The sequence below is a fragment of the Podarcis gaigeae genome (assembly GCF_964106915.1).
Source record: "Podarcis gaigeae genome assembly, chromosome: 1".
Lineage (NCBI taxonomy): Eukaryota > Metazoa > Chordata > Lepidosauria > Squamata > Lacertidae > Podarcis > Podarcis gaigeae.
The window spans coordinates 65,770,704-65,796,210 of NC_139678.1; the positions used below are offsets into that span (position 1 = coordinate 65,770,704).

Consider the following 25,507-nt stretch of genomic DNA (forward strand, 5'->3'; position numbering starts at 1 on the left):
AAGGCGCGCTTTCCCCAATGTGGTCTCCCCCTCCCAAATTGGTTGCAATCCCCCCCCAAAGGTTGTAATCCAAAAAAAGGGACACGGACTTCCGGGTTTGATGTGGTTGTAATCCAAAACAGTTGTAATCCAAAGTGGTTGCAAACCAAGGTACCACTGTACTAGTCTCAGGTTTTGCCAGGTGGGCAAGACTAGAATTGAAACTAAATCTGCGAGTTATGATTGCAGCATGGTGTTTTATCCCATCACAACCTTAAGCATTTACTCTGCTGTTAGAAACTCCAGTGGTGGCTATCATAAGTACCGGTAAATGCACATCATCTGGTGTCAAAAGAAACCCCAGGATGACTGCCATCCCTCAGCCCTTCTCCATTAAATGTAGGACAGAGATTAATTCAGGAACAACTCACAGCATGGACTCAGAAACATACAACTCCCCTCCCTCATAAAAGGAAGAAAGTTCATTCAGTATTGAGGTACATGGCATGGGACTATAAATCTCTGCTGCGTTGGCTAAAGAATTATGAACACAGAAGTGGTAACGGTGAAATGGCATTTGAATCTGCACAAAAAAAGCAATACAAGCAATTGAAGAAAACAACAACTATAGCACATGGATAGATGAGTAACACTTGCCTTCTCAGAAACCATACTTCCTTATCTCTCATTCTTTTTTCTTCTTTTCTTTTTTTGTTAAATATGTGAAGAAAAACAACCTTGTTTGAATTAATATTTATTTGTGTATAGCTGTGTTTATTTTCATACTTCCTTGTACTGACTCTGTTTATACATTAAGCAAGATTTCCAGTAAACTAGTAAAAAAAAGCCCTCCACATACTAAACAGTGAAATGTATTAAAAACACCTGTTGCTGTTGGTTTCTTTTATCTCTTCATAGGTGCCTTGACACCCTTTCAACATGCACAGAGGCATACTTTATTTTATTAACTTAAAAATTCCTCTCCTAACTGCCATGAATCTCCCACTTCTCTGTGCCATGCAAGACCCCTGATAACGCCTTCAGCAGCTGTGGCCAATGGGAGACCAGTTCTTTCTATAAGGAATTGTTCCTTTTTTAAAAAACAAACTAGTATTCCCATGTCTTTGAAAACAGTTGGACAGATAGTAATGACAGAGTTAGCCCCATCGTTAGGCTAAGTTAGACAAGTGCCTCAGGCAACAGATGCATGGGGCAGTAGGGAGGGTCAGAGAAGAACATTCCTCCCCTATTGGAGAGCAGAGCTCTGTGTGTCATACAGACTGCCCTCATGCGCCATTGCCACTCATTGCCAGTGTTCAAGAAACACTCAACTGTCAGTCTAGTCAGCTTCTATATGTGGACTGGGTATGCATGCATGCCATGCTGTATTTTGTCTCAGGAAGGTTTTTGGAACAAAATCAGCCATTATAGTAGCTGGCTAATCTATTGTGGATTGTGATGTGTTGATTTTATTGAAATTGTATGGTGGTGTTTTATAACCGTCCTGGTGTTGCTGATGTAAAGCAGTATTAAAATGTTTCAAATAAAATAAATAAATGAGACAAGGGAGTCCTTAATGTGTGCTAAATGATTTATTCACCGGACAAGGTGTGTATCCGTCACAATGTTTGTTTTTTCAGGCGCTCTGTCACAAAGTGATTTCATTGTTCCCTTCAAACAGGCATGAACAAAGACATGTTACATTACTTTTGTCAAGTCCCAGATTTTGAGGGAAGACACAGACCCTTCTCCCAAAGAGACATGGAGCTTCATTAACATGTAACCACAAAATTTTGGATCGCCTCCCTCCAAACTGATCCAAAAGGGCCCCAATCGAGCACAAAACTTTGGCATCTGTTTGGAGCAGATCCAAAGTTTTGGGGTTACACATTGATGAAGCTAATATATGGTTTCTATGTGTTCTAGACACAAGTTCCCTCCTGTGATATAGAGAGGTAGCTAACTACTTGGTCTGTTTTACTATCCGTGACCCTGCCATTTTCCCATGGCAAAGGGTTTGTTGTAGGTTGGCTGTTGCTGTTAGGGCTTACTATTGATTTCAGCTTCTTTTGGGCTGATTGCTGGTACTTGCAGTGTCAGTATCTGCCCTTCTGAGAGCTGTGGTGTGGTGCTACCTATGTAGCAGGTGTTGTGGGCTCTTCTTGCAGCATGCTTGTGCATTCTTTGAGGAAAGGGTATGAAATGAGTTAAGTGGCATTGCTGTGGGTGAATGGTGCAGCTGATGCACACATGGCTGATATGGCAGCAATGTTGTGATAGATGGGTGCCAGTGAAATTGTCAAGAACTCTGTGGGAGCAGCCATTATTGTTACTGCATTGATTCCAACCCCATTGCTATCGTCGTGCGTTTGATGTTAATGCAGGGCAAGCATAGAATACCAGCAAGCTGTGCCATGTTGCTGCAGCATAGTGGTGGCCATATTAGATGCACCATATTATTGCCCTATATATTGACTGCTGACACATCAGCTCTTCTGTACATGTTTTGTTTCCAGCATTACTCAGTTACCATATGCGCCTGGTTATCGTTTAGAAATCTTACTTTATAATTTTAATGCTTGAAGCGTTACTGCAATGTTGGGTCTTAGGGTATCAGAAAGGCAAAAGAAGGACAGAGCCAGGCAGATAACCTTTTATTGGATTAATGTCTGTTAGTGAGAGCAGCTCGATTATTTTTTGGGGGGGTGGCAGGTTGCACAAAGCTTGTCTTCAGGCAGACCCTGCTTAATGCATTTTGAAGGCTGAAATTTATGGCTGACGATTTATTCTACAACCTTAAGCAAGTAAAATACACAACATATATCTGAACAGAGCACAGTACTCAATCTGGATTGGTTTTAAGAATTTTGTTTTGTTTTTGGAATATTTTAGGGACTATTGTAGGAAAAGTAAGATGAGGTAGGTGGGTGCAAGCAAGTCAGATCTCTTTATAGAGATACAATATACTGACATTATATTCTGCAGCCCCAGATAGGTACTTAATGGGGTTACCTGATGGCTTTGCTTTTTAGAAGTTCAGTTGTCGTACTTAGGAACATTAAGGTGCTACTAAAATGTGCAGCAGGAAAGCCATTCAGAACAGCGTGCTCTTGCAACTGACCTACATTTTCTTCTATTCTTCACTTTCGTATCAATTAAAGGTTTTTCAGGAAGTGAAGAATCCCTTTTGTAATAGAATGGAATCAACCAATTATCAGGGGGAATCCTCTTTCCTGGTGCCATATGAAGCTGACCTCATCTTTAGGACATGCTGAGTAGGTAGGGGATATTTTTTTGCAGAGGATTCGTGTACATGTTTATTCAGATCCAATGGGATCTATGCTCAGTAGTTCTGGGATCGCACTAATAATAATAATAATAATAATAATAATAATAATAATAATAATAATAATAATTTTTTATTTATACATCTCCCTCCCCGCCAGGGCCGGGCTCAGGGCGGCTAACACCAAATATAAATTACAATAAAACGTAATAGGGGAAAAAAACTGACTCTGACAGTCCTGATTTTCCACTGCTTCCTTTTTTCCTTCCTTTGCTTGTGGAGAGCCATTTTGGAGAATTTCAAAACATTATTGAAACATTTGAAGGCTTAGGCTTCAGTGGGTCACTGCAGAAGTTGTTTCTTTTCACCCATGATCGCCCATGAACATTTTTGTTCAGATAGCACTTTTTGGTGTGGGAAGTTAAGATTGCTTCACAAACTTCTTACTTGTTGATGTATCAACTTGGAACTGATGCTTTTGCACCTAAAAGGAGCCAATCCTTTCACGTGGCAGCACTTTCACTTTAGAGCTCCCTGCTCATTGATGCTAGGCCTTAGCGGCCAAGCTTTCAGTGCCTGCTTAAACCTTTTTTGTTTAAGCAAGCCTACTCCAACTTGTAAAGCCGAAGTGTTTTTTAATATGTAATTTCATTTTATAATGTGCATTTTATTTTTACTTTGAATTCCCCACCCCACCCCGGCAACTTTAATGTCTGATTTATGTAAACAGCTTATTAGTGTTGATGATTAAATTTGTTAAACAAAACAAATTCTCGTATTCCCATTTGCAAATGGGACATTAAGGTTGTTAGGAATAATATATCTTGTGAACTGTCCTGAAAGCCTAACAAATGAAATAAATAAATGAGCATTGGCTGGCAGAGGGCAAACTACCCCCAATGCTTGCTTCCTTTTCTCTCCCCATTTCTTTTTCCTTCCATATCATGTCTATCACATTGTGATTATGCAGGCATGGGCTGTCTTAATTTTGGGTATCTTATAAGTGTTAAATATTATTGTTATTTATCATAATCAACAACAGCAGCTATCAGCTTATAGTTACCCTATGCATTCACAACTGCATTGGGGAAACAGAGGTCTAAATACAATGCACTGTCCCTCAACCCATGCTGACTTTGAACAGATTGTGGACACTTGTCTTTTCATACCTATTTCTAAGAGGTGGCCTCCTGAATTCCCTTATAATGAAATGTTTAACCTTTATTGACAGATTTGTATTCTCCATTGCACGCTTCACGGTTGTGACAATGCCCTGTTTCCCATTGGAGTTACTAATTTTAAAATCGCATTTGTTCCAGCATAACTGACACTTGTTTTGTGGTGATTTTTAGAAGTGGCAGATTGATTAATAGTAATTGAATAAGAGCTTTAAAGAGGGAAAAGCAAATGTCATTTAACAAAGGTTAAGGAAACTGCATTTAGAAAGCCAACAGCAAATGCATTTAATGTTATTTGCAAAATGTCTGTGAATAGTAGTCTATGACAGAAAATATAGCTCAGTAGAGAGATGCCCCAAAGGTTTTAGCAGGAAAGAAACAAATATTACACACCGGGAATCTAATCCAGCCATCCCAAACAATTGGGGAGATGCAAGCAATGGTGCTAGCACCCAAGAGGCATGCTTAAAAGATAAAGCTCATGCCTTGAACATTGCACTTCTTTTCAGCCAGATGAGCTACTAGCGCCCTAAAATAGGTAGAGTGAATCTGTCTCTCCACCCAATGTTTATTTGCTATACTTACTAATGATGGACCTGAACATCTGCTCTCTGAATATAACTCTCATTTATGCAGATGATGCAGCTGCATTTGCCGGTAGCAGAATAATTTCCTTGACTACAAGTGAGCGCACTCTCTTTGGCTCATCGGTTTTCTTTCCTTTTCTGCCTTAAGGGTATATTCACCTGCCTCCCTATACAGTTTTTACAGGGTGTTGAGGAGACTGGAAGTGTAACTGTGACTTCACTTTTGAATCCTCAGACTCAGCAGTGGGTTTTGTGTGACTGTTCCACAATATTTGTGTACCCTTGACAGGGAGCCCTAGCCAGTCTTCGATTCCTGGCAAATGTGCTGGTCTGATACTCATGTTTACCAGTGTATATTTGCCACATTCAAACTTTCCTTTTTTATTTTTAAAAAGGCAGTCAGCTAAAAATGTTTTAAGTGTATAAACACCTGAAGTGGCTCTAGGGACTGTTTTGAAGATCTTTGTCTTATGACACGTTAGACATTCTGCTATAAATGGATCCCAAAGACAGGAAAGTAAACATCAGGACAGCTGTAAAATGATATAGTTAATAGATATTGAAACCTAGTTCCTCCTCATCTAGATATCTCATTTTAGTCCAAAAACCCGGAGAGATCTCCTTGGGGGGGGGGGTTTTCCTTTCAGGGGGTGATATACTGCCCTCCCTTATGTGTTGTGCTTTCATAATTAAAGGCAGGTTTATCTTTGCCTTTACCTGGAGGTTATGTGGGCGACAGTCTGCTGAGTTATATTCCCGTGTAGGAATCATTTTGGAGGAAATCTGGCCCTTTTTTAGGTCATCCTCCTTGGTATCATTATATGTGTCTTTCCCAGCCAGTCTCTTTCTTAACGTTTCTAGTCTTTCTAAAATTTCAGCTTGGATTGTGGACAGGAATGACCAGAATTGACTTATTAGAGTGTTTTCTTCTGTAGAGAAATTGTCCTTTCACTCGCTCACAGGGCATTGCAAATCATGTAAGGGTGTGCTTTTCCTTTTTAATTTTGGGGTCTCTTGTTTATGATGATCAGACCAGACCTTTTGGGGTCGGTTTTCCTTTTTGGATTTTTTTGGTCTTTGCTCCAGGGAAGCATTTGATGTTTATGTTTGATGGGTATTTGGAAACTACGTGAACACAACAAAGATGCAGGCTGCTCTCCTTTTAAAAAGCTCAGATAAATTTTGTGTACCTATTTGTTACCAAGGTCTATTGTGTGCCAAGGATATCTAAATTCTGTGCTCAAACGCAAAATAGGTCAGTAAGCTTTTGCGGGGAGGTTGGTTGGTGGGGTGGAGGAGAACAGGAGTCACTTCTGCTTGCATGAAGGTCATTCCTGGTATAGCACCATGCACTACAGTCCCATGCCATTTCAGAGGGTCCTCCTAACCTCAGGAGCAGCTTACTGGGGCCCAAGAGGCTACAGCAGTGGGAAAACCCTGCTGCATGAGTGTAGTCTTGTTCTGGCATCTCTGGATGCAGCCCATAATGAATATATTTTTTATTCACAACTTGTTCAATAGGTGTTGTTTATTTCAAACTGAACCTCAGTTGGGGGGTGGGTTGGGCACCTGTTGTTGTTGTTGTTGCTGCTGCTGCTGCTTCTGCAGCAAGAAGCAACTGTAGCAACAAGAGAGTTTTATTTACTAATAATAACTTGTATGTATAAAATTGTTATGACTGGAAGTTGTGGTCACAACTATGTAGGGTAAAGAATCACTGCCAGTTAGAGCTCGTAGCAGGTTGTGATTCCAGGTTTTCAGTGAAGAAGTCAATAAACATTTTTTCATGAAGTCAAAACTCAGTTCAAACAAAGTTATGTTCCAAAAATCACAATATGTGTAGAATTTTATGTATGTATATCTTTAGAAGATCAGCAATCTCAGTAGTGTTTTGGTGTGGAAATACTCTTTCAATCCAGGAGGATGTATAATGAATTGACATGATGAGCTATATTTGTGATTATGTTGATTAAAGGTACAGTTCTTTTTTTAAAAAAAGGTAACTTTACATTTAAAGAATTAATATTGGATTAATTTTTCTAGTCAAGTTTTGTGCTAACCCTTTTATCTATGATTATAGCTTTATTTGTCATGTACCAAATCAGGAGTAAAAGATTATCTCAAAAAGTGTGTGTGTGTGTGTGTGTGTGTGAGAGAGAGAGAGAGAGAGAGAGAGAGAGAGAGAGAGAGAGAGAGAATATCTTGTCTGCCATTTCTCCTAATTATTTCTCTCATTTTAGATCTCAACAGTGACATTTCCAGTCTAACCTGGGCATATTTTAGTATTTGAAACTTCTTTTTGATGCTTTGCACATTAATCCAGGGGACTATAACATCCCTGTATATATCTCTTAGGTAGTGTGGAGCCTTTCAACACACGCCCAACAGTTGATTTAAAATGCTTATCCATTCTTCTTCACACTCAATTCTAGTCATGTGCACTAAACTGGAAGCCAGTGAATCACACATTTGCAAAATTGGATGCTTTTTTTGTGTTACTTAGCAATATTGAGGCCATGTGCAATGTATGGCTACATCGCTGCAGCATAGAACAAAACAAGGGTGCTGGTGCATTCAGATAGCAGACAATATATGTGTACTGGATGCATATTTATCTTGATTCAGAACTAGGCACAAAAGGGTAAGTTACAAGGTCCCATATCTTTCTGTATATGGAACAATAAGCTTCTGGCAGCTACTTCTGCCTTTGGCTGATATAAACCCCTGTCTTCTTTAAAAAGATATCTTGGGAGATACTGCAGCATTTGTCACATATCTTACTCAGAGACCAATATTCTTTGTACTGAAAAATCTATTTTTGCAGATTTGCCACTTGCAAATTAATGTATATTAGTGAATTTTGTTTTATGTGATCACTTTAATAAATGTTCATTAAAAGCAAATTTTATTCAGCCTCAACAGGAGTAATAATGGTCTCTAACTGTTTTAGGACTCATATAGGCTGGACTAAGTGTTCTTCTAATCAGAAGCTCAAGGAAGCTGGAATAGATGGACGTTTATGTCCATTCCAGCTGAGCTTTAATGCTCTTTCATTTTCACACCATATTTATTAAATTTATAGGCCCTTCCTCCCAAAAGAGCCTAGAATGGCAAACACACATGCAATAAAACAATCAAAACTTTCCCAGTACTAATTCGGACTGGGGAGTATCCCTACATTAAAAGGCTTGTTGACAGCAGAAAGTCTTCTGTAGATGCCCAAAAAGCAATAGAGATGGCACCTGTCTAATATTTAAGGGGCAGGAATTTCAAAGGGGAGGTGCCATAACACTAAAGGCCCAATTCCTATACAGTGGTACCTCAGGTTACAGGCGCTTCAGGTTACAGACGCTTCAGGTTACAGACTCCGCTAACCCAGAAATAGTATCTCGGCTTAAGAACTTTGCTTCAGAATGAGAACAGAAATTGTGCAGCGGTGGCGCAGCAGCAGAAGCGGGAGGCCCCATTAGCTAAAGTGGTGCTTCAGGTTAAGAACAGACCTCCAGAACGAATTAAATTCTTAACCCGAGGTACCACTGCATTGTGTGGAAGGGACCTCCTGTTAAGGCAGTTTTTGCAGGATGCCCTCTCCTGCAGAGCTCATAATGGGTGAGCATATAATGGGTGATATGATATTTTAGTGTATGCCTGTTCCCAAGCTGTATAGGACCTTATACACTAAAACTAGCACCTTGAACCTAGCTTTGTTGCTAATTGGCAGCCAGTGCAATTCTTTCAGCAGTGGTGTAACATGATGGTGGTGGTGATATCCTGCCCCTTTAGCAGTTGAGGTTCCACATCTTGCACTAGCTGCTGCTTCTGGACCAGCAGAAAGCACATTCCAGCAATCCAACCTGAAGGTGCATGAATGACAGTGTTGACATTTGGATAACATTGTGGTGACATATGGTTGTAACTAAATTTTTTTTGCCTCTGAATAAGAAGTGGCCATGTATAATAGCCATTGATAGACTTACTATCCAATCCTCTTTAAAAGTATATCTAAGTGGGTTGCCATCACAAATCAGGTATGTATTGTGTTACATAACACCACTCATAAATTTATGACTCTCTTATTAATTGCTTTTCAATCTCTTTTTGTAAACTATAAACGTCTGATATTTTTACCCTATTCTCATAAGGAATGTGCTGCACTTTGTTGGTCAATTCAATTGTCAGTTTTTGTTTTTATTTTACGAATATGGTATTCTTGTAGAGATGAGACAACTAGCATATTAAATACAGCTACCCCATATAAATGCATAATGACATTATAATACTTGCTATTTAATTTTTAATCCTACCCCTGCCCGCCAAAAAAAATGTGAACACTAAATTTAGCCTTTTCATGGCTGCTGCACACATGAATTGACATTTTCAGTAAGCTTTCTGCTGTGACCTAAGATCTTTCTTGGGTATTCACAATCAATTTAAACCCTTCAGACTCCCGAGGTCTGACTGGAATGCATGAAGGCTTCCACTTCTCCCTCCCCTTTGCTAAAGAAAAATTTCCTCCCATCTAAAATGTGCTTCAATCAAAATGTAGTGTTACATCTTCTCAAACCTTAACCATTTAAATCAGGTTTGAAATCAAGGATATGAGAGGATCTTCAAGCTCTGTTTAAGAGGTGGATCTTATTATTAGTAGCTGTGGTTCAGATGTACTGTTAAACTGTAGAGTGATACCTCGGGTTACATACGGTTCAGGTTACAGACGCTTCAGGTTACGCACTCCACTAACCCAGAAATAGTGCTTCAGGTTAAGAACTTTGCTCCAGGATAAGAACAGAAATCGGGCTCCGGCGGCGCGGTGGCAGCAGGAGGCCCCATTAGCTAAAATGGTGCTTCAGGTTAAGAACAGTTTCAGGTTAAGAACGGACCTCTGGAACGAATTAAGTACTTAACCCGAGGTACCACTGTAGTTAAAGCAGACAAAGGGAATGGGGAATTCCCATTTTTTTAAAGCCATCCAAAACAGTTTAACTGACCTGCATTAACAAAGTGGCAATTGGAAGCCAAGCATTATGGCTTGTTGGCAATACTTGCACAGTTTAGCTTACTTGATGTTCCTTGTTAGAATTAGTGTTATAAGTTCTTCCGGGTTGTTTTAATCACTCAGTTGCATAGCTGCTTGAACCCTCTGATATCAGAACAACTAAGCCCATAGCATCATAGGGACCATGACATCACTCTCTACCATGTCCCATAGTGACCTGTAAAAGGTAAAGGTACCCCTGCCTGTACGGGGCAGTCGTGTCCGACTCTGTGGTTGCATGCTCATCTCGCTCTAGAGGCCGTGAGCCGGCGCCGTCCGAAGACACTTCCGGGTCACGTGGCCAGCGTGACGAAGCTGCTCTGGCGAGCCAGCACCAGCGCAACACACGGAAACACCATTTACCTTCCCGCTATAAAGCGGTCCCTATTTATCTACTTGCACTTAAGAGTGCTTTTGAACTGCTAGGTGGGCAGCAGCTGGGACTGAACGACGGGAGCTCACCCCGCCGCGGGGATTCGAACCGCCGACCTGTAGGCCAAAGTAAATTCAGTCATTGGGGTTTCTTTTCTTTTTCTTTTTCTTTTAACTTCTCTTTAAGACCATGCCATTACATTTATCTTCACTGTATGTGGTGTGTGACTTTAGGAATGTGCATTGTAATCCTGCAAAGATCTGTGGTTGAGCAGGAGTTGCAGAGTGCAGAAAGTTAAACTTGTGTATAGTATCCTTCAAGGCCAGGGCCTTAGGGAGACTGCATGATGATGGAGTGTAATGATTTTTAACAGCAGGAGTTTGAGATGATCGCATTATTCACAAGTGATGAAGCCAGATATGCTGATAAAGTCTTTATGCCACACTCTCATGTGTTCTGGATGGGCTGTGAGTTTGGCAGAAGACTCTACCCTGAAGGCATTTTGCAGTTTTTATTATTAATCATATTCAAATCCACACATCCATAAGGACTAGATTGCCACAGTATGACATTGCCAATGGTGTATCATTGCAGCAGTATTATAACATAGTAAATAATTTGCACTACTAACACCTTGTACAATAATATATATTTGTTTTCTTTTAAAACATAAGCTTAGGATACACATCAAAGTGGAGTTTTTTCTGTGCTTGCTTCTAGTTATTCATTGATGATTTAATTATAAAATCTAGCATGTCTTAAGGAGTTACCCATTTCTGAACTTTGGCAAGACCACGCACCCAGAAAGGGGATTTTATTTGATGTACAATTGAGAAAGTGATTTTGGCTGACTGTAGAGATCAGGGGAGGCAGTCCCAGGAGTCCCAGGCTGATTAAGTTTGTGAATATCCTCAATGTTGTGGTGTGGGGAAGGAGGTACTGATTCAGGCAGGAAGAGAGAAGTGTGTGCATTTATCATAACAAACTGCTGGACGATCTCCTATTCTTCTGGAGTAGTTTTCTAACATGCTTAGTATGTTTCCTGAAAATGAATCAAGTGAAGGCAAACTCCAGGACTGAGAGCTGATTCATAATTTACTGTTGTTTGAGCATTTGTTCCACACAATCTTTTGAGCTGCATTTTTTGATTAACCTTGGCTGACTTTATTTACAGAGCCATAGGCTTGAAAAGTTACGTGAAATCTTTCCTTATGGTGCCATAGGCTTGAAAGGTCATGTGAAAACAAATTGCTCCTGCTGGGTGTGTTCTGCCCAGATCAGTTGTTTCTACTCAATCACAAAAATTCCCAGAAGCTGCATCTGTAGTCATTTGCAATTTATTTATTAATATGAGGCCAGTTCTTAAATACCAACAAAACAGTATATGATACAATCTAAGATATTAATAACTATTGAAGTCTCTGGACAATTTTTAATTTTATGTTCTGTAGGTTTTGTTCTTTGGTTTCTTTGCAATGAAAATGTGAAAGTTGTTTTCTGTTGTAGACTGTTAACTGTGTTAATTGTCATTTTTAGGGGCTGCTCACTTGACAGAATGTATGCATATGAAAGGAGCTGTGGCTTGATTTGGTCTTTTAAAGATGTCTCTAATTATAAAGCAGCATGACTTTTATGTATCCAAGTTGTGTGTAATCCTCATTTTTGGACCCGCAGCAGCCTACACAATCTTTATTCTCGGAAACAGGATTTGCTACGAGTCCTGGACATTTCACCCTCATTAGCTTGTTGCTCAAAGCTCACCAAGTTGTGTTCTTGTTGATTTGCATGTGAATACTGTCAGAGAGGTAGTGTATCCATGTTGCTGCTAGCACATTTCAAATCAAACATTTTGTCCCATATACTTGTGCAGCTTTCCATCTTCTTTCCTGGTACTGCACAATCATAGCCTGTTCTTTTCGTTCTACTTCTGAGCTACGCCTGTTTTCTAGATCTGTTTCCTCAACTGATCCTTTTAGCATTGCTCCAGCTTCTGTACATGCGTGACAACGTGGAGCTTTGATAACTGGCTGCTCAGTGCAGTGCTGGATACCTGATAGGTGACTTCAGAAGAGTGGAGCCTGAAGCAAAGGCTGAATTCAGAAAGCAGAGATTGCGAAAATGCTTTTATCTTCAAATGTATTATCAGAATTTGTTCAGTTTCTAGGCTGCCTTTCTCCAATAACGACTCAGGGCAGGTAGTAAATCCAATAAAAGAGAAGCTCAATAAACTTTATGTTTTCACTCATGGAAGCATACAAAACTGGTTAACTTAACAGAGGTGGTGGTGTATCTCCTGCACCTGCTCCCTCTCTCCCTCTTGCTCCCTACCTCATCTGCAGGTAGCTACCTTCCATTCCCTTAAGCAGCTTGCAGTAACAAAATTCCTGTGCTTATTTTAGCAAGTTGCCCACAAAATTGTGGGAACATGTATTGCAGCATGGCACAGAGACAAGAATGTCCCAGCATATATATATATATATATATATATATATATATATATATATATATGCAGGTTTTGGTGTCCTCGGGTGTCTTCCCGTGTAAAAGTTGGGGTGTCTAGGCGACGTTTCGACGAGGTCTCACTCGTCATCTTCAGGCTGGTGCTTTCGGCTTCGAGTGAGACCTCGTCGAAACGTCGCCTAGACACCCCAACTTTTACACGGGAAGACACCCGAGGACACCAAAACCTGCATTCCTGTACCCGTGAAAATCTACGAAAGCAAATATATATATATATATATATATCCCAAACCTTGGAGAATAATCCTCTTTTCAGGCATTACTCACATGTAAAAACAAGAGAAACGCTAAGCTCGAGGCCCCACATTGCCCTCTGTGAGTTGAATAATGTACTTCTGAAGCACAGTGTCTCCTATACAGGGGTGGAGGGGGCGTGGGGGGGCTGTTCCGGGGCAATTGCCCCAGGCACATTTTTCGGGGGGTGTGTGTGTGTGCTCACACCGCCCTCCTGGAGCCAGCCCTGTGCCACTTTGCAAGACTGGGATCTGATCAGATCCCAATGGCCATCTAGCCCAGCAGTGGCCAAACAGATGCTTGTGGGAAGAACACTATCATGACCTGAGAGGAACAGCACTCTACCCACCTGTGATTCCCAGCAACTGGTATTCTGAGGTATGCTGCTTCTGACAGTGCAGCATGGCTATCACGGCTCGTAGCCGTTAATATCCTTTACGAATTTGTCTGATCTGCTTTCAGACCCATCAAAGTTGGTAGCCGTCACTGTGGGAGCGAGTGCCATAGTTAAACTATGCACTGTGTGAAGAAGTATACTTGCTTTTGTCTGTCCTGCACCTTCCAACATTCATCTTCATTGAAAAGTCTTTCTCTTTTTTTAATAATAATTTTTATTAATTTTCCAAGTTTTAAAATAAAACAGCAACATCATCAATAAGATCAAACAGATACATACAATATCATTTCTTAACCTCATTTTCTTAACCCTCCTTTCTCAGACTTCCCCGTACCTCACCCTTTTTGCATCCTTGTTTTACAATTTTTCAGCAACCCTTTTTGCCAATTAAATTAAAACTTATCTTTCTCAATTCCACCTTAAATCATCAAATAGTTTCAGCTGTAATTCTACATCTTCCTTCCCCTTGACAATTTAACATTCCTCAATTTTATAACAGTCCTTAAGATATACTTTAAATTTCTTCCAATCTTCCTCCACCGTCTCCTTCTCTTGGTCACGGATTCTGCCAGTCATTTCTGCCAGTCCCATAAAGTCGATCACTTTCGTCTGCCATTCTTCCAGTGTGGGTAGTTCTTGTGTCTTCCAATACTTTGCTAGAAGGATCCTTGCTGCTGTAGTGGCGTACATAAAAAAGGTCTTATCCCTCCTTGACACCAATTGATCGACCATGCCCAAGAGAAAAGCCTCTGGTTTCTTGTGAAAGGTGCACTTAAGTACCTTCTTAATTTCATTATAAATCATTTCCCAAAAGGCTTTAATCTTTGGGCAGGTCCACCAAAGGTGGAAGAAGGTACCTTCAGTCTCATGACATTTCCAGCATTTATTATTGGGCAAATGGTAAATTTTCGCCAGCTTGACTGGGGTCATGTACCACCTATAAATCATTTTCATAATATTTTCTCTTAGGGCATTACATGCCGTGAATTTAATACCGGTGGTCCATAACTGTTCCCAGTCAGCAAACATAATGTCATGACCAATGTCCTGTGCCCATTTAATCATGGCTGATTTAACCGTCTCATCTATTGTATTCCACCTCAGCAACAAATTATACATTCTTGATAGATTCTTAGTATTAGGTTCTAACAATTCTGTTTCTAGTTTCGATTTCTCCCTCTGGAAGCCTATTTTCCTGTCTTGTTTAAAAGTCTCCATTATTTCTCTTCTGCCTACTTCTGTGTGAATACAGTATGTTTTGAACCCTTAATGGAAAAGTGTGTGTGAATGTATTGTGAGATGCTTGACAGAACCTGATAGCCAGTTCTTACATATTTCAAGTGCAACGAATTTGTTGTTACTCTACAAACTGTATTTGTGTGTGTGTGTTCCTATGTATGCATGTACATGTGTGCATGTATGTAGTTCTTTTGTTCATTTTAATCTTTGCTTTTCTTTCCCCCCATTTTATCCCTGGTTTCTTTCCTTGCCTGCCTGCATGTAATTGTGCACATAATTAAGGCTGGCAAGATAAACACCTACAGCTGCTCCATGGAGGAACCCAGCCAAGACTGACACTATTCCTGTCCTGCATCGTTTGCCAAGGCACTGAGGCTTGGTTGTCAGCATCTATTCCCTCTGTGTATCTACTACTAACCCCAAGCTTCTTACTTAATATGTTGACACACTATGGCTGATAGCAACATTGGGAGTTTTGTCAAGCGCAGCATGGTTGAGCCTTTGTAATTTTTATGAAGAATAGTGGTAATTGCAGCTGCAGGTATAGAGCCACCTTGGCTTACATCTTTTCAGAATGGTCAGTCAACATGCAGAACTTCATGTCCTCAGGTGCAATTTACCCTTGTTTTTGTTTGTTTTTTACCTTCGTCTGTATGCCAGAGAAATGGATGGTATCTTGTCAAAAGTTTCCTAATATATTACAATATATTTTTTATTAATAATAACATGAAACAATACAAGCAACAAATAGTGGATATTGTTCATCAGGTACAAATACAGTCATGATGTATATAAGGCAGAAAATAATAGCAGCATGCTAAGTTAAATAACCAAGCCCAAAAGATCTATGAGTTATTGGGAGGGGGGAGGGAGGTGTCCTAGGTTCCTCTGGGTGACAGTTAATAAAAGAAATAAACACAAAAACATAAACCAAGCAGCATTGAAAGTATCTTTTTTTTTGTTTCTGCACACATTACTCTACCGTGTACGGAACTAAGTTTATCCATCAAAACCAAGTTCCATGCTGTCTCACACCACTTTTGAATAGTACATCCAGCCACATTTTCCCAATGTAACCGCACCTCCATGTGTGCTGCCAAAAGGAGGTTGTTTATCAGATTCTTAGAAAGCTAATCCCTCTTCCCTTTCAATATCTCTGTGAAGGAGATCAGTAAGGACTGCAAAAAACCTTACATATTTATTTTCTTGACAGGAAGCTTTTCCTTCCCTAGGATGGAAGAAGTTGTTTTTCATTCTACCTTCCTGAAGAAGATACACCGTGGGGACCCTAGTTTCCAACTATGTGCTCTACTATAGCTACTATATAAATCTATATTTCTATCTGTCTGCACTATTTATGCTATATACTATAGCTACTGTATGATATACCTGATTGAAATACTGTTGAGAAGACACTGAACTGTATTTTGATCCAGTCTTTCCTGGCCACAAGTTCCCTAACCAAGCTTTCCATTTCCACCTTGAGTAGGGTGGAGGGAATTGGGTCCTTGTTTCTCAGAAAATCTGTTGTGTTGCATTATTTGAAGATGAGATATTTGTAAGATATTCAATCCAAATGTATTATTTTGCAGGTACTGAGCAACAGCCGATAAATGTTGCCCCCTCTTCAGAGTCTTTTACCAACTGGAGAGCTATATTATCACCAACATGGCCTTCTAGAGAACTTGAGTCTTCCTCAGTGGGTGACATTTCAATGAGGCAAGCCTTGGAGAATGCCAATCTGCTTCAGATAATAAAAAGTACTTTAGCAGAGACACGGACGAGAACTATGGACCAAACTAGGTTTTTGCCAAGCCTATATCAAGGCAGTGGCAACAGCGCATCCCAAGAACCTTCTGAGGTATCAGCTGAATCACCAGTGAAGTCTCAAGATGCTGACGAAATGACTATTGTATCAGGTTTGCCTCAAATCAGTGTGTTACCCGCATTGTCCACATCATCACCAGTGACACATTCAACTACTACTGTGTCATCCCAGATAATTCCATATGCAACATCCTCCATTTCAAAAGAAATCACATCGGGATCAGACATAGTTTCAACCTCTCCATTACCACCCCCTTTGCCATTGGTAAAGGAATCACCTCATATCATAATTGTTTCCAATTTGACTGTGCCACCCACCCAAGTGCCTTTGTCCACAGATACAGAAAATTCATTCAGCATAGACACAGTTAATTATTTAAATAAAACTTCAGGTAATCCACAGAGTACGCTAGTGCCTGGAAATTCCAGCGCAACAGAATTTGCAGCATCCAGAAAGGATGGCAAAGAGTTTTCTGTTGCCACCTCAATTAGTGATGGCATTGGATTGATTAGTGGTCATTCCACAATACCAGCAGGGACACAATCACACCCAGAAGATAGGAAACTGCACTCTCCTGCTTTGCATGCAATAATATCCAATAAGACTTCTCTCCTATTATCCAGTCACAGAGTGCCATTGAATTCTAGCAGAAATATTTTTTTCTCTGGATTCACTCACAAAGCATCTTTTGTAGCAGAGCTCCCGAGTAAGCCACCAGATGCCATGACACATCATAAGGAGAGTAGCATATATGCAACTGCATCATCTACAGTTCATAAGAACAAGACAGTTCCTTGGATTTCTGCATCAGCCCCCCATACCTTAAGTTCTTCACCTGCACAATTTAAAATAATGACTGATTTGCTGTCTGCATCACTTTCAAGTTCTTCCAAAGAGAGAGATTTATTAGCAGTATCTGAAAATCCAAGACCTTTTCGTTTGTCTCTCCCAGCAGTGCCAACTGGAGCTATTTCAGAGGCAATAAGCAAAAATAGTGTGATTGTTCCAGCACCCGCACCTACTAGTATACCAGCTTTTTATACAGCAGATAAAGTCATTTCCTTAATAAAGGGGACAAATCAAACTTCTAACGCAGCTGGACATCAGATGGTTTCAGCACCAAATGATAAAGTTGCTTCCGATATTCATTTAACAAATCCTTATGCCACAGAATCAAAACCAGAGATTTCTAATACAGCTTATGAAACCAGTGAAAACACACCTCCCATAGCCTATGAAGCCTTGGTAAGATCATTACAACGTCGGTCATTCACCAAAGATGCTAGTGACGCAGTGTTCACAAATGTTGATGTGAATAGATTATTTCCAGGAACGCGAACCACAAATGTTTCTTTAGAAACTCCTGCCAACGAGCAAATTCTCAAGAGAATTTTGCCATTTGAAAGAACCAGCTCCAATAAATTTTCAGTATCTTTGCCAACTTCTGTTGGAGGCCTTTTGAAATTTCGTTCCACAGCCATGTTTATATCTCCTCCTGATAATTTTAGAAGTTCTCGATTAGCAGATTCTAATGTGGGAAGGCCAATTCTTAGCTTGATAGAAAAGGAGGAGAGAAATGTGAAGGTATCCACCACTGCGATGCCCCATGCAGAATATTTATCTCATCTACCTTTAAATGAATCTGATGCTGAAATGCATGAAACCGTACATAAAGTTGATACTTCCTTCAGGACTGCTATTTCACCTTTGGACATATACATGTTTCCCTCTTCTACTCCAGCAGCAGAACGTTTGGAAAGCCCAGTGCCTGCTTCCCTAGAAGTTTCAAACACTGCTTCAAAAGGCATCTTAGATATTTCAGATGCAGGAAAGATTTTAAAAACCACACCATTAGTTCCTGTGTGGGACCCTGGAAGCTGGCTGTCATCTACTGGCATAAGTATATCTTCAGGAAAGACAACAACTCATGTGTCCCGGGTTGCAGAGGACTATGTGAGCCCTACAGCTTTAAGAACAATATATACAGTGGTTCCAGGCCTACAGCAGCAAACAAATTATGTAAATAAACAGATGCCTTCTAGCACAGCCACATCACCCATTAGTACATCTGTAACAGTTCTCCCAAATTCTTCAGTTTCAAGTGGAAGAAACTCTAAGAGCTTCACAGAATTTAACACATACCCATTGACTGTAGAAACATCTTCTGGCCAGTATGCATCCTTTCCAAGTAAACAAAGTGCTCTCTCACAGGGCACAGAAGTCCCATCCCTGCAATCCAAGAAGGACACTCGTACACATGGAAATATTTTGGAATATTTTACTGCCAGGAATATGAATGTCACTTCGAGCTTTGGGGAAAATTCCTATCCTGTGTATGAGGACTTCACAGCTGCTAATACGAGGACGTCTACTAGCACGGAAGCATTTTCCTCTATTTTGACAGCATATGATCACTTGTGGCCTTTTGTTTCTTATGCCAAGTCCCAGACTATGTTGAAGCCTCAAACAACTAATTCTGGAAACCTTTTTGCATCAACAGATGCCTTCTATGCAACATCATCTCCCCTATCACTGGCTTCTCAATTCATTGCTAAATTAACTGTTCCAGTAAATAAGGAAATTAGTGCTGTTAGCAGTAAAAAAACAACATATCACAGCCTGGCACACGAATTGCTAAGCTCAACACCAGTATTAAATGTTGAAGAATATGTGACTTCAGGAAAACCAACACAGTTCACAAAGGGCCCTGTTTCAGGAGCAAATAATCACTTGAATAAACAGCTAACAAGTACAGGAGGGTGGGACACAAAAGGTACAAGTGATATAGATACAGTTAAAATGCATATTGAAGCCACAAAGATCACTCCATTGCAAACACATACCACTAACACAGCCATCATAACCTCTGTTCATGCATCACAAACACGACTAACTACTCCTTTGTTGCCAAAAACCAACTTTACCCATTCTGTCATTACAGTGTTACCGTCTGTGTCTCCTGGTGTAATACCATCTGTAGCAACTTCAGAAGCAACACCAGTTACAGGAAAATCAGCTCCAACATCACCAATGCTGACTTCATCCTTGTTCTCACTGAGCACTGAAAATTCGCCATCTGTGATGGCATTAAGCACGTTAATATCAACACTAGCAAAAAATAATACTGCCACAAAAATGGCACCAACTTTAAGCCCAGTAGTGACACGTGCAGCCTTTCCAGTTGTATCAACAGATGAGTCTACAACACCTGTGCACTCCACTAGCTCATTTCCAGTCACAAAAACGAGTACAGTTTCAGCCCCCACAACACATGCACCAAGACAAACTGAAACAGCAACACATGACACCAAGAAATCCACAAGTTCAGACACCAGTAAAACATCAACTGCATACCCACTGACAATTACAGCAGCTTTGACATCTATTACAGCATCAGCGAAAACAGCTAGACTTCTCCCTACACCTGCCGAAAATACTTCTGCTACTACTACAACAGTGTCAACTTCAGCTTTTGCTAATGTGACAACAGTTCTTCCTTTGGAATGCCAGCTCTCCAGAAACCTTCTCATTAAGACAGGTATGAATATGTAGAGGGTTAGTTATCACGAGGCATTGCAATTTCTAATGAAGACATAATATGAATGTCAAGTAGCATTATTATTATTTAAATAGTTTAATAAATGACACCGGATAAATTGCAGCTAATTTGATGGATAGATTCTTTGTTAGTTTTTGCAAATCTGAATGATTGTTGATAGTGGAGTGCATGTGCTGCTCCTATAAGTTCATACAGCCCAGTTCAAACTGTGGCCATGTCCTGTTTCCTCCATCACTGCCAGGTGGCTGTACCAGTGAGGCCAGAGAATCCAGTGCACCAGAGATCAGTATGTTCCAGCTAGGAAGGGAGCTGTCCAGCAAAGGTGCCACAGAGAGCACAATTTTCTGGCTTGGTAATGGCTAGCCTTCAACTAAGCAGGTTTATTGCTGACTCTGCTGCCCATCCCTGATCTGAACTGCGTGAGAAGTTTCCTCCTCACAAGTAGGAGTAGAAGGCCTTGTGCTGTCAAATTGGCTCTTCAGATCATTGGGGCTTCTGTCTCCTCTGTTCCTAGGAATTATTTTGGAAGGTCTGGTACTGATCACGGCACATCGGTTCTCCTGAAGATGTGGATTCCTCAAGCAGGACATCTTCATGAGTGATGGCCTTGGGAGACTTTATGGGGGTGGGGGTGGTATGTCAAATTCTGCTGAAGCCCCATGAACACTGTAGGGGATGTGGCTAGCAACAGGTTTCTTCGTTTCTTCCACAGTTTCCTCCAGTTCTGGGCTCATCTTGATAGGAAACAGTGTGTTTGGACATGCCACTGTGAAATGCTCTCATATAACTTGCATGTAAATATGTTTAGGATCGCTGCCATGACCTGTTTCCTATATAGTATTGTAGGGGTCTGTATAACACCTTCCTAAAAACGCAGTAATTGCAGTTTTATTTCTTCCCAGCAATAACTGGTAACTGCGTTTTCCTGTACATGATGGACCCACAAGCAGATTTGTCACATCAACTCATAGAATTAATATTACCAATTTACAACACATGTTCTAGTGCCAAGACATTAACTGCAGCCTTTGAAATTGCTCTAGATGGAAATATCATGGATGCAGTGGACTTCATTATTGACAATTCCCTAACACTTTCCATGCTGAAATTGTAGTACAGATAGCTGTGTGTGCGACAGGTCACCTACATTTTGCATTTGTAATCTTGGGTGTAGGAGGAAGGAAAGGATAGAGCTAGATCAGGCACCCCCAAACTCCAGATATTTTGGGACTACAATTCCCATCATCCCTGACCACTGGTTCTGTTAGCTAGGGATGATGGGAGTTGTATTCCCAAAATATCTGGAGGGCCGAGTTTGGGGATGCCTGAGCTAGACTGATGGAGTTGATGATCTCTGGGTGGGATTAAACTGAGAAGTCGTGTCAGTGGAAGCCCTGCTGAAGAACTTCTGCTTATGAAATGGAGCTTCCCTTGTTGTTTCCCAATGCCCCTGAACTGGCTGAATAGCATGGGGAGGGTTGTGTCTGATCGTTCTGTCTGGAAAGCCAAAATATCTGTCCTGATGGAACTATCACCTTAGCGTAATGTTGAATTCCTCCCTCTGTCGTGTTACGTTAGAAGAAACGTACACATCTCTCGCTAGTCATATCTCTTGCTTTTATAGTCACAAAAATACTAGAAATGTTTGTGACTACTAACTGATGGCGAAGTTGATACAAAATATAGTGGCTTGTTTCATTAGGGCAACAAAGCAGGGGATTTGTATTGAAGCATTTGTGTAGACTATTCAGTGTGTAATTGAGTTAAGTTGCTTTACATCAGGGATAGCTAATGCAGTGCCTCACGGATGTTGCTGGACTCCAGCTCTCATAGTCTTTGACTATTTGCCATGCTGGCTGGGGCTGATGGCTGATCTGGAGGGTACCACATTGGATGCTTCTGTTTTAAAGCATATTGGCACATGCCCTCAGAAAACCCATGCTTTTCTGTCTGTCCACCCACTCTGTTACCAACACAGTTCCAGTGTATGGATTTATTTTTAGGTACATTGTACAAGGAAGCTAATAATGCATACTGAACTTGTTTTTCTTTTCAAATCAACAGGGATGTTGATTTGCTTATTACGATCCACTTTGCAAATTCTTCCAGACTAGTATCTCTGAGTCATATGTGTTAATATGCATCTGTAATGCTAAAATGCTTCCTTAATGTATCTGCAGATAATCCTTTACTGAAAAAAATTGGTATCGTTATGACTCAGTGTGCCCGTGTGGGTTTTAAATAAGTAGCAACCTAACTGTCTTCAGTTCCCAACAATAGCATTTCCTCGGCTTGAAGGTTTTGGTGCTAAGCATAAGTTCACTTCCAGACTGCAGCTGCTTCGTAGAGCCCATGTGAGCAGTCATTAGGCTTTTGAAAAGGATTATTAAGCAAATGAACAGAGGGTGCTTTTTAACTAATGTATAACTTTGCATTCTAGTTTTGTTTCTGAACACAAGAAGACTGCTGCTGAGCGACTCCTTAAAGCAGAATGTCACAAAAGGTCTCACCCAGGCATTGCGACGAGCTTTCAGCCAAAATGTCAATGCTCAAGTAAGCAAATTTAGTCATTTTTTTTAATAATCAAATTAAGAGCAAAGGCCAAGGAGAGAATGGGAATTGTCTCCACTCACTGTCATAATTATTTTTCTGTTGCATTTCAGATTGTATTGTATTCCTAACACCTATGTATACAGATCCATACAAATAACCCATTAGCACTTTTTTCTTTAGAAAGTGGGGGCAATTGATGGAACTGTATTATGGGTAGAATTTTGTCTGAGTGGTGTCTTTCTTTCTTGTTGCAGATACTGTGATGCTATCTGTTGGGAGTCAGGAAAATAAATTTAAATACTGAGCACTAAATTCTATAGCCAGTCATATAATTCTTGCCATTTTGGCTATAGTATACTGATAACCCAAAGTCATTTCGGATGTTGTTGTTTTTTAAAAAGAAACTAGGGTATTTTTAAAATGTGTGTGTGTGTGTGTGTGTGTGTGTGTGTGTGTGTGTGTCTGTCTGTGTCTGTGTAAACCCATTTCTCTTCTGTCTCCCCATCAGTAGAAATTGGGCTTTTGACAATTTGAAAATCACACATGTGGGACCATTTCTCAAGTGTGACTGAAAGAAATTTCTGCTATCATTATAGTTTTATAGCTTAAGCATTTAAAGGTTTTATAATCTTATAATGCTTTGGGATGGAAAAGAAATTATTTGGGATGGAAAAGAAATTATTGGGATGGAAAAGAAATTATGACCCTATGGAAGTTTGCTCAGAATAAGTTCAGTGGGACTTACTCATGAGTAAATGTGCATAGGAATACATCTTAGCTGTTGCATTTTCAACACCTGAGCACTGAAATTGATATACGTAAATGGAAACATTCTATGCTGTCATCTAAACTGAATGTTTGAAAAGATGCGTTCTGTCCCCCATCCCTTCCCTTCTGGAGAGTATCTATTTGTGTAGGATTAGAATTGTGTGTATTTGACTTGGATTTTTAGAACGCTGGTGGAATGTCTTTCTGTGCCACAGCCTTAAGCTGTATGTGAAAGTATGAGAGCATATAATATTTCTATATGCCATTTACAGTCAGGTTTATGTCACTTGGAAGATAATATTTCTATACCTCTGCCATGAACAAGGAAGAAAAATGACTTTAATATCAATTTTCTTGCCCTGGTTAGGTTTATATTTCTCATTTTTCTTCAGTATACCAGTTACCTGTAGAATTTATTTACTTGAATTTAAGGCTGTCCAGGACATGAGCTTTTACTTGTTCTGATTGAAAAATGTTGCCATTTTGCAATGATGACAGCCTGTTTTATTGGAAAGTACAGCTCTTTTGAGTGGAATATATAAGAGTGATTCAAATGGGATGTGACTTCTAATTTATTTTAGGTATGATTGTCAGCTATCTTGTGGGAGTTGTTCAATGGCAGCAGGCCTCAAGACATCAGAAATGAGGGAATTGGGAATAGTTTTGTTCTGAACTCAGCTTTTCCACAGCTTATCAAATAGTCTAGGAAGTTCAGTAAATGGCTGCCACTCCTGTTAGTCTATCCTCTAGCATGTATGATATATTAGTTTCTTTGAAGCTCAATATTTATTCTAATATAAAACAATTTTGGCTTTAAAAAATAGGGCGGGGAGGGAGATTTGAGGCACCTTGATCACTGTTTATCTTAATTACATGAAACTAAGAGTTGTCAGGACGTGGGTGGTGCTGTGGTCCAAACTACTGAGCCTAGGACTTGCCGATCAGAAGGTCGGCGGTTCGAATCCCCACGACAGGGTGAGCTCTCGTTGCTTAGTCCCAGCTCCTTCCTACCTAGCAGTTTGAAAGCACATCAGAGGGCAAGTAGATAAATAGGTACCGCTCTGGCGGGAAGTTAAACGGTGTTTCCATGTGCTGCTCTGGTTTTGCCAGAAGTGGCTTAGTCATGCTGGCCACATGACCCGGAAGAACTGTCTGCGGACAAACGTTGGCTCCCTCGGCCAGTAAAGCAAGATGAGTGTGGCTACCCCAGAGTTGTTCGTGACTGGGCTTAACTGTCAGGGGTCCCTTTACCTTTACCTTTAAGAGTTGTCAGAGGACAAGCACTGATGAAAATAGATCCCTAGTGACTGTAACAGTAACACAATGAAAATACAATTCTTAAGATGTTTAACAACATTAAGTGTACAATTCCAAGGAAATTATATATATTAATTTGTTTTATTTGTTACTCTGTGGTTTACGACACACAATTACTGCAGTATCCAATGAAATACAGAAATAATGTTTCTAAAACCATACTTAACAGCAGGCATGTCCAAAGTCCGTTTCGGGGGCCTAATCCGGCCTGCAGGTCAGTTTAATCTGGTCCTTGTGGCAGTTTATTTCGTAGGGTAAAATCCCAAAAAACCTCAACAACTTCAATCCTAAAAAAAGGTCAAAAAAAGTTTGGACACCACTGCTTAACAGCATTAACTTTTTAACTTGACAAAACTGTGATATCCATGTCTTGCCCACATTTTTTACTGTATCGCAAAATCCTGAATGAATGAAAACACCTTAAAACGGTTTCAGAAGGCCAGCAATGAGGGGGGCAGTTTAATTTCTAAAGGGAGGAGTTCAAAAGTTGGGTCGCCATCTTGGAGAAGGTCCTTTTCTGTGCTGCTGCAGAATTTAACTTAACCATAGGAGAAACCAGAAACAGAGCATCTCTCATTGATCTCCAGGCTTCGGCTGGCACATACATGTTTATAGTATAAACATAGAAGAAGATAATGGAGCAGAGGCAAAATG

General features: G+C 40.3%; 1 protein-coding gene across 4 annotated transcripts in view; it reads left to right on the forward strand.

Moving 5' to 3' along the window:
* KIAA1549L (KIAA1549 like) overlaps window positions 1-25,507 on the forward strand; it is a 156,082-nt gene that overhangs the window by 57,398 nt on the left and 73,177 nt on the right. For 2 of the 4 annotated variants that reach the window (XM_083724237.1, XM_083724238.1), the window contains exons 2-4: window positions 16,421-16,747; window positions 19,598-20,194; window positions 22,656-22,768. In XM_083724237.1, the coding sequence (XP_083580363.1) occupies window positions 16,421-16,747; window positions 19,598-20,194; window positions 22,656-22,768 (1,037 nt within the window). Of the gene's footprint in view, window positions 1-16,420; window positions 20,195-22,655; window positions 22,769-25,507 lie in introns of all 4 variants that reach the window. The other 2 variants (XM_083724239.1, XM_083724236.1) reach the window with 2 other exon arrangements.